This window comes from Podarcis tiliguerta (genome assembly GCF_965153285.1).
Source record: "Podarcis tiliguerta genome assembly, chromosome: 17".
Taxonomy (NCBI): Eukaryota; Metazoa; Chordata; class Lepidosauria; order Squamata; family Lacertidae; genus Podarcis; species Podarcis tiliguerta.
Window position 1 is genome coordinate 35,610,686 of NC_139550.1, and position 11,764 is coordinate 35,622,449.

At 50.2% G+C, this 11,764-nt stretch overlaps 1 protein-coding gene across 1 annotated transcript; it reads right to left on the minus strand.

The window, feature by feature from the left end:
- Positions 1 to 851: 851 nt before the first annotated feature.
- Positions 852 to 8,024, minus strand: PQBP1 (polyglutamine binding protein 1). Its single transcript, XM_083420762.1, has 7 exons — positions 7,865 to 8,024; positions 5,702 to 5,832; positions 5,159 to 5,270; positions 3,613 to 3,722; positions 2,419 to 2,532; positions 2,203 to 2,263; positions 852 to 1,063 (listed from the first exon to the last, which is right to left on the minus strand). Exons 2-7 carry the CDS (start codon positions 5,766 to 5,768, stop codon positions 907 to 909), a joined length of 621 nt encoding a protein of 206 aa, XP_083276888.1. The 5' UTR covers positions 5,769 to 5,832; positions 7,865 to 8,024; the 3' UTR covers positions 852 to 906.
- Between the last annotated feature and the right edge of the window lie 3,740 nt (positions 8,025 to 11,764).

Here is an 11,764-nt window from a genome sequence, read left to right on the forward strand (position 1 = left end):
ACCCTTCCTGACCAACGTAAAGGATGGGATCAGCTTGAGGAGATGGCAGAAGTTATTTTCCTTATGGGACAGTGTTCCCATGATGCTCATATACAGCAGTGAGAAAAGCATGGCAGAGACACCGACAACTCTAGAAGGCTTACAGACAGGTAAACAGGTGCCTTTCTAGACCTGTAGCTCCCTACAGGTATAGAAAGCCACTCCTGGGGCCTGATGACATCACAGCTGCTTTTTGTAGACTTCAAACATTACAAGAGGAAATTGAGTCAGACACAGCAGACTCAATGCCTCAAGAAAGCAGCGAAGGAGTGCAGCAGAACAGGAGAGTATCCTTTCTGTGCTCACTTGCAATGCAGTACTGCCCCTGCTGGCCCAACACAGGAGAGACAGATATTGCCATAGAGCGGGGATTGGGAACTTGTAGCCTTCTAGAGATTGCTGGGCCACAGCTCCCCTCATCCCTGATGGCAATTGGCCATGCTGACGGAAGAAGAAGAGAAGTTTGGATTTGATATCCCGCCTTTCACTCCCCTTCAGGAGTCTCAAAGCGGCTAACAATCTCCTTTCCCTTCCTCCCCCACAACAAACACTCTGTGAGGTGAGTGGGGCTGAGAGACTTCAAAGAAGTGTGACTGGCCCAAGGTCACCCAGCAGCTGCATGTGGAGGAGCGGGGAAGCGAACCCAGTTCACCAGATTACGAGTCCACCGCTCTGAACCACTACACCACACTGGCAAGAGCTGGACTCCCAATGCCTGAAAGGCTGCAGGTTCCCCCAGCTCCCTGGATGGAGTCTCTTCCGTGCACAGCGAGTTCCATTATTACGATACACAGCATAGCCACTTGCGACACTTGTTTTCCTCTAGCTTTATTATCAAATACATTAGGGAAGGGAAAAATGAGCATCTCAGTCCTGCTGCTTGGCCCGCGAAGCTTCTGCATTAGCGCGCAAAACTGCACCAGGGCTTGGGTAGGGGCGCTGCTGGAAGAGTGGGCCAGCTGCCGTGGTATCTGCGCCAGTCTTGGCTTCGTTTCGTTTGGGCAGCCCAGTGGACCAGGTTCCCCTAGAATGGGAAAGAGCAGGGATGTCAGAAACAATGTTAGCCAGCCACACCTCACGCTCGGCCTGTTCTCCGTTATAGCTTCCCTGACACATAGCCCCTGTTTTGCCTCAATTTCCCTGTCCGGATGGCAATACACCTGTGCCCCTGCTTCTCATTTCCTAGATTTCACTTTAAGATAAGGAGTCGAATCTCTCTGAGTGAAGACACCTTAAAAATACCATCACACTTTCAAAATTCTATGAACAATGTACAGAAGCAACATTCAGGTTTCTTGTGTGTGCTGCCCAATGTTATAAGAGGTCAGTAATTTTGGAGACAGAATTAGGCTTCCCAGAAACAGCTTTTAAAAAGTAAGTTTCTAGCTCCTGATGAATAAAAAATATGCTTCTTGGTTTATGGGCAATGGCTGCTACAACCTTAGAAGGCAAAGAAGTGGCTGAAAAAGGTTTTCCAGGATTGGGTTTTTTTTACTGTTCTGTAACGTTCTCTTTTTTGTTCCTTCCCACGGCTAGAACAACTTCATTGTGAGATTATGCAAAAACCAAGTTAAACTCTGCAAATGTGATTAACCGACGGAAGCTTCACAACTCTGCCTCTGAGGGCAACATTTTAAGTACTTATTCTAGGAATAGTGCTTTAAAGCATCCGTTTCTCATGCTCCAAGATTTGTCTGCAGTGGTGGTCCAATTGCTCTGAGCAGCATTGGGCTGGGGTGGAGGGTTCCTCCCTGGTTAAGAGGACTGCAACAGGCAGCAGGAAGTGCAGAGGGGACAGGCTTGTGAACACTAAAAGCTCTTTTTAATGATTTCACTGCAATTTTACATACCAAGGAAAACTAAATGGTACTCATTTAGCCAAAATACCTCTTGACTTCCCAAGCCATGTTACAGCTTTTTAGCACCCTTCGCTTTTCGAATTTGATAGCTGAAAAATTCAACACGCCCTGGCGCTGAAGGCTGAATCCAAGACCTCCAGCTTGCAAAGCACAAGCTCTGCCAATGAACCGGAGACCACTGTCTATGCCTGTGGTACCCCAGTCTACCTTTGGGGGGGGGGTTCAGCTGCTGTGCCCAGCTTAAGGGGCATCTCCTGGAGCTGCATTACTGAGCTCCCCACCCTCCCATTCTCAGCAGACTCACCGGGGAGCATCAGAGTAAGCGCTGGGGTCCATGGGGTCAAGTTCTTCATCCTTCCGGCTTGCTGTGGAGACAGACAAGAGGAATGCAGGAGTTTGGCCACCGCCCACACTTCCCATGCTCCCCCTCCCCAGTGGCAAACAGATCTCAGGAGCCCTCCCTCAAGCCCTTGGCAAATCCTTCTGATGTCAGGGTCCCACGATGGGGAGTGGCCCTTACGCTTCTTGCTCTTGGGGTAGGGGGCCAGCTCCTCCCGTCTGTGGTAGCGGCGCTCCTTCAGCTCTTCCCGCTCCACCTTCTCATGCAACGAGTGCTCCATTTTCTCCTCGGCATCTGGGGGAGACGCATGAAGCTTGCATTACAGTACAGTGGTACCTCAGGTTACATACGCTTCAGGTTACATACGCTTCAGGTTACAGACTCTGCTAACCCAGAAATAGTACCTCGGGTTAAGAACTTTGCTTCAGGATGAGAACAGAAATCATGCTTCAGCGGTGCGGCAGCAGCGGGAGGCCCCATTAGCTAAAGTGGTGCTTCAGGTTAAGAACGGTTTCAGGTTAAGAACGGACCTCTGGAACGAATTAAGTACTTAACCCGAGGTACTACTGTACTCAAATATAGCCTCCCCTTGGCCCAAACCTGGACGTTTTTTATATGATAAACTCACAGCTGTATTTGTTGCTGGGCTTCGAGAATTCTCCAGCATGTATCAAAATTGCCATTTGCCAATCGTCTCGGAAATCTCTGGAAGGTGGATTAAGTCAGGATGTGCTGAGCTAGGCCACCCAAAACCAGTCCAGAGGTCCAAAATCCACTTAAGAGTCCTCATCAGCTGCCTTCCAAAAAGACATTGCTATCAAAGCAGAAATCCCCTCTCCCCGCACTCTCTTAGACACTAGATTTATGGAGTTGCCAACTGATCATGAAAGTCAGCTTAGCTTGCTCCTGTGTCTTTAACTGCAACTTAATGTGCAGAGATCAGCAGATCAAGTTTTTCATGTCTTAGAGATAAAGTGATATCTGCTGGTGCAGAGATTAACTCTGTGGTTCTCAAACTTTTTTCTCTGGGCAACACTTTCAGAATAAAAATTTCCTCGTGCCACACCAATTTTTTAATTGATAAGAAATACATTGGAAAACAAAAAGAAACAACTCCTAGCAGTGCTTGATTTACAACATAGAACACAACTACAGTCCACCATATCCCTATGGCTCAACGCAGATAAGAAATGTAACATATGCTTGATAATATCAGACATGCATTAACCCCAGCGACCAAATATAAGATTGCATAGGACCAGGGTTTTTCTCCCTCTTCCACAAGGCTAGACCCAAACCTTTCCCCCTTAGCTTCACCTCCACATCATTCAAAATCAGCACATGCAATCCAAAAGCAAAGGCAGGCAGCCTCACCTAAATTGCTCTTCAGTTTCTTAGCTGCTTTGGTCACCACTGAGCTAGGATCATTGGGTGACAGCCACGAAACCAGATCCGTCTTTACGTTCCAGTAGTAAGGGAGGCCGCTATGAAAGAAGACGGGAGATGGTTTCATCCATTGTCATTCATAGCCAATGCCTGCATTACCAAACCATGAATAAGCCACCATGCTCTTTGTTTTGTCCCCATAGGGATGAGGAACCTATTGCCCTCCAGATGGTACTTGGCTTCAACTCCCATCAGCCCCAGCCACCTTAGCCATGAGGGCTAATCAGAATTGCAATCTCAACAGCCTCCTCCTGCCTGTCTTGAGGATTTCATAGGCCACTGGCACTCGCTTCAGAGAATCTCAGGAACAGAACAGTCAACTACTCTCATTTACCAGGACACACACTCCTGTTGTGTCCCTAGACAAAAGAAGCTACTGAAGCTAGGGTTTCAGTTAAATTAACTAAATAAATATCCTGGCTTGCTTCTCACCCACCAACCCCTTTCTGAACAAATTAAATGGATTCTTAATTGCCTTCCTTCCAGGCACTGATGGGCCCATTTAGCTTCAATAACTCTGCAGTAAATGGGACTCCCAGACACTGTTGTGCTTTCTGTTTGTTCGCTTGTAACTTATTTGTTGATTTATTATTTGGGGGGAGGTTTTGTTTGTGTGTGTTTGTTGTTCTTTTCTTCGTTATGTATTTTGTATTTTTATCTTGTATTTTTAATCTGCGAATCTCCCTGAGCTCTATGGATGAAGGGCAGTGTATAAATTTTATAAATAATAAGTCATCATGAGTATGAGATTAACAGATACATTTTTCCCACCACACACTTGAAAGCTGAAACCATAATTGAGAACTATTTACTATAACCTCACACCACCATTACAAGTCTAGTAGGATACAACAGCTTGACAAGTGCTGGGAGTTCGAAACTCCCATTGCTCTAGGCACATTAGCGCAAGCAGTTTCTGAGCTCTGGGTGCAGTACTGAACTTAAGAGTGCCTAAGATTTCAGATTGAAACTGCAGAGTGGAAGGAAAGGAGGACCTTTTCCTGCCTCCCCACTTCCAGCTACTCTCTGAAGACTGGAGAAGAGACCCTCTTAAGAATATATGGGGAGGTGGGCTGGGGAAGGACTAGACCATGTGAAAAATGAACATAATATTTTAGCTGCAGTTCGTTCATTTTCAGCTTTGTATTCTTGTTATAAAAAAGCATGCCTGGACATTCGGTTGCTGCACCCATAACCTTGGCTTAAGGTACCGTTTACCTCCTAGCTTTCATATCTCTGTTTCTAACGCTGCTGAAGACATGCTACCTTCTTATTGAGAGGTGGGGAACCTTTTTCACTGACAGCCTTCCCGGGGTAGTAAGCAATAGTGGGCAGGCTAGAGGCAAAGAGGAGGCAACATTACAGGCCTATGTGCAAGAAGGGCTGGGGAAGAGTGTAGCTTGGGGAGGCAGAGGCATGACTTGGAGAGCCATATTCAAGCTCTGAACCTGAGATTCCCCACCACACCTCTTACCAGGCAGGGTCGAGGACTTTGTACCAGTTCGGTGGCAGGTTCTCAATCCTGGTAGCTTCGTAATCGATGTGGTCATCGTCATAATCTTCTGCGATAATTTCTTCCTCTGGCTCTGACAGAAGAGAGGTCCCAAAGAAAACGGGATTAGGCTTGGAAAAAATATGTGACCAAGATGTAGTAAAGCCTCATGAGCCAGATTATTTGAGATGAACTGTTCTGTTCTGTTCCTTTATGCAAAGCCTAGACAAGCATCCTCTAGCTCAGGGGTAGGCAACCTAAGGCTCATGGGCAGGATCCGGCCCGATTGCCTTCTCAATCCGGCCCATGGACGGTCTAGGAATCAGCGTGTTTTTACATGAGTAGAATGTGTGTTTATTTAAAATGCATCTCTAGGTTATTTGTGGGGCATAGGAATTCGTTCATTCCCCCACCCCAAAAAAATAGTCCAGCCCCCCACAAGGTCTGAGGGACAGTGGACCGGCCCATGGATGAAAAAGGTTCCTGACCCCTGCTCTAGCTAACCAAGGATACCTCTATACTTACCAGGCTCTACATGCTTCAAGAGCCCTCGCCTGGCCAGGCGGGACTGCAGAGCCACTGGCAGTGGCATTAGGAACTTTAGGAACTATTCCAGCTGAGGCAGGTGGACAAGCCTTTCCTCTAGTTCCCTGTTCCTAAGCAGAGAAGGAAAAAACCAACACATTACATTTTGTGACATTTGAGTATCTCCTCCTTGCTTCCTACATTCCAGGAATAACCTGTAAGCTTCCCTGCCAGAGTTTCTACTCCATTTCTCCCCACATTCTTTTCCTGACTACACAGAACTCCACAAAACCTTTCCATTCCTGGGAGTTTGGTGACAACTGCTGCACCACACAATGAGTTCCTCTATACACCTTCATGGACAGTTGAGGAACTAACATGAACTTGTGTGTATGAGCAAAGGGAAAGGGCCTGGTGCAATCTGTGACAGGGGTCTGGGGAAAGTTGTTTGACTGAATAGATTCAATGCTTATCTGTCTGCCTTTGTCTACAAAGTTAAGTTTCATCCCCTTCAGCGCACTACTTCAGCTCATTGCACTCTCCAGTTTAGCAGAAATATCCTGGGATTTATTTGAAGCATTTAAACCTGCCCTTTAGCCCCAAAGGCTCCCTATTCACTTCCATTACCACTTGATTCCCTTAAGCCTAGGTGAATGAGAACGTTTTTGCTCAACGCCTAAACACAGATAGTGATGGCGCCAGGCATGTCTCCCTGGGGAGCACATCTCATAGGCAGGCAGCCACTGCTGAGAAGGCCTGTTCTCATATCACCACCCTCCACACCTCCCTCAGAGGAGGGCCTTGGACAACGCTGGCAAGGTCCAGGTTAGAGGATCATACATGGGGCCAGTTCTTGCTGAAGTTTCATTAGTGCATCAAGCTTGTGGCTCAGCAACTTCTGAGGCCTAGTGCTCACCGAACTGGTAAACTCACATCTGAGCTGTGCCACTGTAGACAATGCATGGGCGCTGCCAAGGGAAGTGGTGGGCAGGGAGAAGGCTCCCTGCATGCAGAAATCTAGCATCCTGGCAAGGACAAACAACAAGTGTCCTGGAAAGTATATAGAAAGCTGTATTTCATGGGTTCGATAAAATACTCAGTGGTCCGTAATGTATCAACCTTCAAAACGCCATATAACAACAACAACAACAATAATAATAAAGTTTATTTATACCCCGCCCTCCCCAGCCAAGACCGGGCTCAGGGCGGCTAACAACCAATAATAAAAACAAGTTGATTAAAAAACAAGATTAAAATACAACATTAAAACATTAAGATGCAGCCTCTTCACAGGAGGAGAAAGGAAAAAGAAAGAGGGGGAGGGAATCAAACTGATTGTAAGCCAAAGGCCAGGCTGAACAACTCTGTCTTACAGGCACTGCAGAAAGAAATCAGATCCCGCAGGGCCCTGGTCTCATGAGACAGAGCGTTCCACCAGGCCGGAGTTGTGAAGGCCCTGGCTCTGGTTGAAGCTAATCTAACTTCCTTAGGGCCCGGGACCACTAGGGTGTTGCTATTTATGGACCTTGAGGCTCTCCGTGGGGCATACCAGGAGAGGTGGTCCCGTAGGTACGAGGGTCCTAGGCCGTGAAGTGCTTTAAAGGTCAAAAGCAGCACCTTAAATCTGACCCTGTACTCCACCGGGAGTCAGTGCAGCTTGAAAAGCTCTGGGTGAATATGCTCCCATGGCAGAGACCCCGTGAGGAGCCTCGCTGCAGCATTCTGCACCCGCTGGAGTTTCTGGGACAGCTTCAAGGGCAGCCCCGCGTAGAGCGAATTACAGTAGTCAAGCCGAAGGTGAACGTCGCATGGATCACTGTGGCCAGGTCGGGGCAGGAAAGGTAAGGGACCAACTGCTAAGGGACCAATAACAATAATAACAACAAGAATATTAATAATAATAGTAATTGAATTTATATACCACACTATAACCGCGCGCACACACACACTGCTTCTGATGCAGCACGACTAACCGTCCTGGAAAACATTAGGAAAGGGGGTTCGAGCTTGGTTGCCTTACACGCTAGCTTTCTACGTGCAAGGAATCAAGGCGCCCCTTCAGGGAGAGACAGCTCGCCCCTCAGCCCCCCCCCGCGACCCCCTCACGGCAAAGGGCCTCCCCAGCCTCCCCTCAGGACCCCCCCCCATATAGCTCCCACCTACCTCGGCGCAGCCAACCCGCCTCTCGTCAACACCCGCCTCAACGCAAGCCGGGGAGCCTCAGTCTTCCTTCGGGTCGAGCGAGACTCTTTTTCATCTCCCGCCCCCAGCACGTGATGCGCCTCGACCAATCATCGTATAAGGAAAGCATAGCCCGCCTGGGCCCCTTCCCGTCTTGAAAGGATTTGAGCAATAACAGGGATGGGGGGGGAGGGGGAAAGCCCACCCCGGCCAATCCCAAGGAAGGAATCCCAACTGGGCCCACCCACTTTCGACTTACTCTTAGCCAATCAATCAGAGATTTGGTTTGCTTCTCCAATGAACGGGGGAGTGAAACCCCCGAGAGCCCGCCTTCTCTTTGATTGGCCGCGGAGGACCATAGAGGCAGAGATGTGAAGAGTCGTTCACCACCATCCATCCCCTTTCTTGGCACTTCTGAAGTGATGTGGAACCGCGTCTCCCCTGCAGACTGACAGTTAGGTTGTGCATCCACAGCAATGACTAGAGGAGGAATGACTGCTGGGAGGAGCGCAGGGGGAAGAAACGCATCTGAATTGGGCCCACCTGCATCTGCAGCAGAACAACCAGAGGCCTTCATTTGCAAGAAAACATGTCTCTCCCATATCAGTCTCTAACAGCCACAGCCAGTGTCGGATTTACATATAAGTTAAACAAACTACAGTCATACCTCGTTTTGTGTTTGCTTCAGGTTGAGCGCTTTCAGGTTGCGTCCTGCGGTGACCCGGAAGTAACGGAACGGGTTACTTCCGGGTTTTGCCGCTCGCACATGCGCAGACGCTCAAAACGACGTCCCGCGCATGCGCAGACGTGGCGAATTGCAACACGCAGATGTGGGTTGCGTTCTGCTCAGGTTGTGAACGGGGCTCCGGAACGGATCCCGTTCACAACCAGAGGTACCACTGTATAGCTTAGGGCCCCACTCTCTTGAGGGCCCCAAAAAATGTAAAGGGAAAAAACCCAGAATGTACATTTCCAAAATATAAGGTAAAAAACAAATAAAATAAAACCTGCGTACAGCAACAGTGTTTTGTGTTGTGTAGGCTCCTATGATGTAAGTAATGGGCCCCGTCTGCTAGCCTGCTCCCTAAAATATCACTGGTTTGCTCATTTCTATATATAGGATGTCTACATTCTGCATGGACTGGTTGCAAGGCAACATGTGCTAATAGAAACCTATTAGGTCCATAAATTACCATATAACATATATTCAACACAAAAAACAGCAACAATTTGTTGTTGACAAAGAACAGCTGGACATATAAAGGGCCCCATTACCTTCAGTAGCTTAGGTGCTCATGAAACCTTAATACGGCACTGGCCACAGCAGACACTAACTCCAACAGTTTGACTTTACCTTCGAAGGCACACTCCTCCACTGCCTCCCAAGACAAGGATGCCAACAAATATACTCATGCATGTGCATATACATCTTCTTTGACGATCACTCGCAGGCGAGTAAGATTGTCTTCCATGAACAAGGTCTTAACGGTGAGTCTGTAAGGATCCGTACATCCTTCCACAGTGGGGACATAGGTTTCTGATGGGAGTTGATCATGATGAAGGTTTGCCAAGCATGCCTTCCTCTTAGCACGTTTCTCCCTTTCATCCTGAGTTTGAGTGTCTTCACATCCTGAGTTTGAGTGTCCATTGCACTTGCACCTTTGGTAAAGGCTGTTCTCCAACTGGGGCGCTCGCAGGCCAGTGTTTCCCACTTGTCAGTGTTTAGGGACGTGGGTGGCGCTGTGGGTTAAACCACTGAGCCTAGGGCTTGCTGATGGGAAGATTGCGGTTCGAATCCCCACGACGGGGTGAGCTCCTGTTGCTTGGTCCCTGCTCCTGCCAACCTAGCAGTTCAAAAGCACGTCAAAATGCAAGTAGATACCGTATTTTTCGCCCTATAGGACGCACTTTTTCCCCTCCAAAAATGAAGGGGAAATCTGGGTGCGTCCTATGGGGCGAATGCAGGCTTCGCGGACCTCTCCGCTAGCAGCGGGAGCGCTCCCGCTGCTGGCGGAGAGGTGCCTGCATGCCGAAGCCTGCGCGCGCTGAGCTCAGCGCGCCCAGGCTTCGCGGACCTCTCCGCTAGCAGCGGGATCGCTCCCGCTGCTGGCGGAGAGGTGCCTGCATGCGGAAGCCTGCGCGCGCTGAGCTCAGCGCGCCCAGGCTTCGCGGACCTCTCCGCTAGCAGCGGGAACGCTCCCGCTGCTGGCGGAGAGGTGCCTGCATGCGGAAGCCTGCGCGCGCTGAGCTCAGCGCGCCCAGGCTTCGCGGACCTCTCCGCTAGCAGCGGGATCGCTCCCGCTGCTGGCGGAGAGGTGCCTGCATGCGGAAGCCTGCGCGCGCTGAGCTCAGCGCGCCCAGGCTTCGCGGACCTCTCCGCTAGCAGCGGGATCGCTCCCGCTGCTGGCGGAGAGGTGCCTGCATGCCGAAGCCTGCGCGCGCTGAGCTCAGCGCGCCCAGGCTTCGCGGACCTCTCCGCTAGCAGCGGGAACGCTCCCGCTGCTGGCGGAGAGGTGCCTGCATGCGGAAGCCTGCGCGCGCTGAGCTCAGCGCGCCCAGGCTTCGCGGACCTCTCCGCTAGCAGCGGGATCGCTCCCGCTGCTGGCGGAGAGGTGCCTGCATGCCGAAGCCTGCGCGCGCTGAGCTCAGCGCGCCCAGGCTTCGCGGACCTCTCCGCTAGCAGCGGGATCGCTCCCGCTGCTGGCGGAGAGGTGCCTGCATGCCGAAGCCTGCGCGCGCTGAGCTCAGCGCGCCCAGGCTTCGCGGACCTCTCCGCTAGCAGCGGGATCGCTCCCGCTGCTGGCGGAGAGGTGCCTGCATGCCGAAGCCTGCGCGCGCTGAGCTCAGCGCGCCCAGGCTTCGCGGACCTCTCCGCTAGCAGCGGGAGCGCTCCCGCTGCTGGCGGAGAGGTGCCTGCATGCGGAAGCCTGCGCGCGCTGAGCTCAGCGCGCCCAGGCTTCGCGGACCTCTCCGCTAGCAGCGGGAGCCAGCACTGGGCTCCCACGGCTTGCAGAGAGCTGCCTGTTTGGGGGCTGGGGTCGGGGGAAGCTCGGGCTTCCCCAACCCCGCGCCTGGGGGGGAAATAATTTTTTTCCTTTATTTCCCCCCCAAAAAACTAGGTGCGCCTTATGGGACGGTGCGTCCTATAGGGCGAAAAATACGGTAAATAGGTACCGCTCCAATGGGAAGGTAAACGGTGTTTCCGTGCACTACTCTGGTTCACCAGAAGCGGCTTAGTCATGCTGGCCACATGACCCGGAAGCTGTACGCCGGCTCCCTCGGCCAATAAAGTGAGATGAGCGCCGCAACCCCAGAGTTGGTCACGACTGGACCTAATGGTCAGGGGTCCCTTTACCTTCCATACTACATTTTTAAAGATTTGCCTTGAGAGAGTCTTTAAACCTTTTTTGTTGAGCAGCAGCATTACGCTTTCCATTTTAAAGTTTGGAACAGAGTGGCTGCTTTGGAAGATGATAATCAGGCATCCGCACAACATGGCCAGTCCAAAGAACTTGATGTTGAAGAATCATTGCTTCGACACTGGTGATCTTTGCTTCTTCCAGTACATGGACATTATTTCACTTGTCTCTCCAAGTGATGTGTAAAATTTTCTGGAGACACGGTTGATGGAGGAGTTGGAAATGGTGTTTATAAGTGGTACATATACACATACCACAGAGCTTCCAATATATAGAGATGCTATGTTGCATCTAAATCATTTTTTTAATGGAATGCAGGCTTTCTCATATATATAATTTATTTTCCATTTAACATTATACATTCACATCATCATTATCCACTATACCGCCCTGGCTCTTTAGAGCCTATCAACTTCCTTCCCTCCCGCCTCATGGCTTTCGAAATTAACCTTTATAGCATTGC

Bases quoted from the DNA above. Each gene is read 5' to 3' on its own strand.
- PQBP1 (XM_083420762.1), bottom strand. From the start codon at position 5,768: ATGCCACTGCCAGTGGCTCTGCAGTCCCGCCTGGCCAGGCGAGGGCTC. The intron at 3,723-5,158 runs GTAAGAGGTGTG...CTTCTTTCATAG, and splicing joins AAAGTCCTCGACCCTGCCTG to CGGCCTCCCTTACTACTGGA. The intron at 1,064-2,202 runs GTGAGTCTGCTG...TTCCCATTCTAG, and splicing joins GCTTACTCTGATGCTCCCCG to GGGAACCTGGTCCACTGGGC.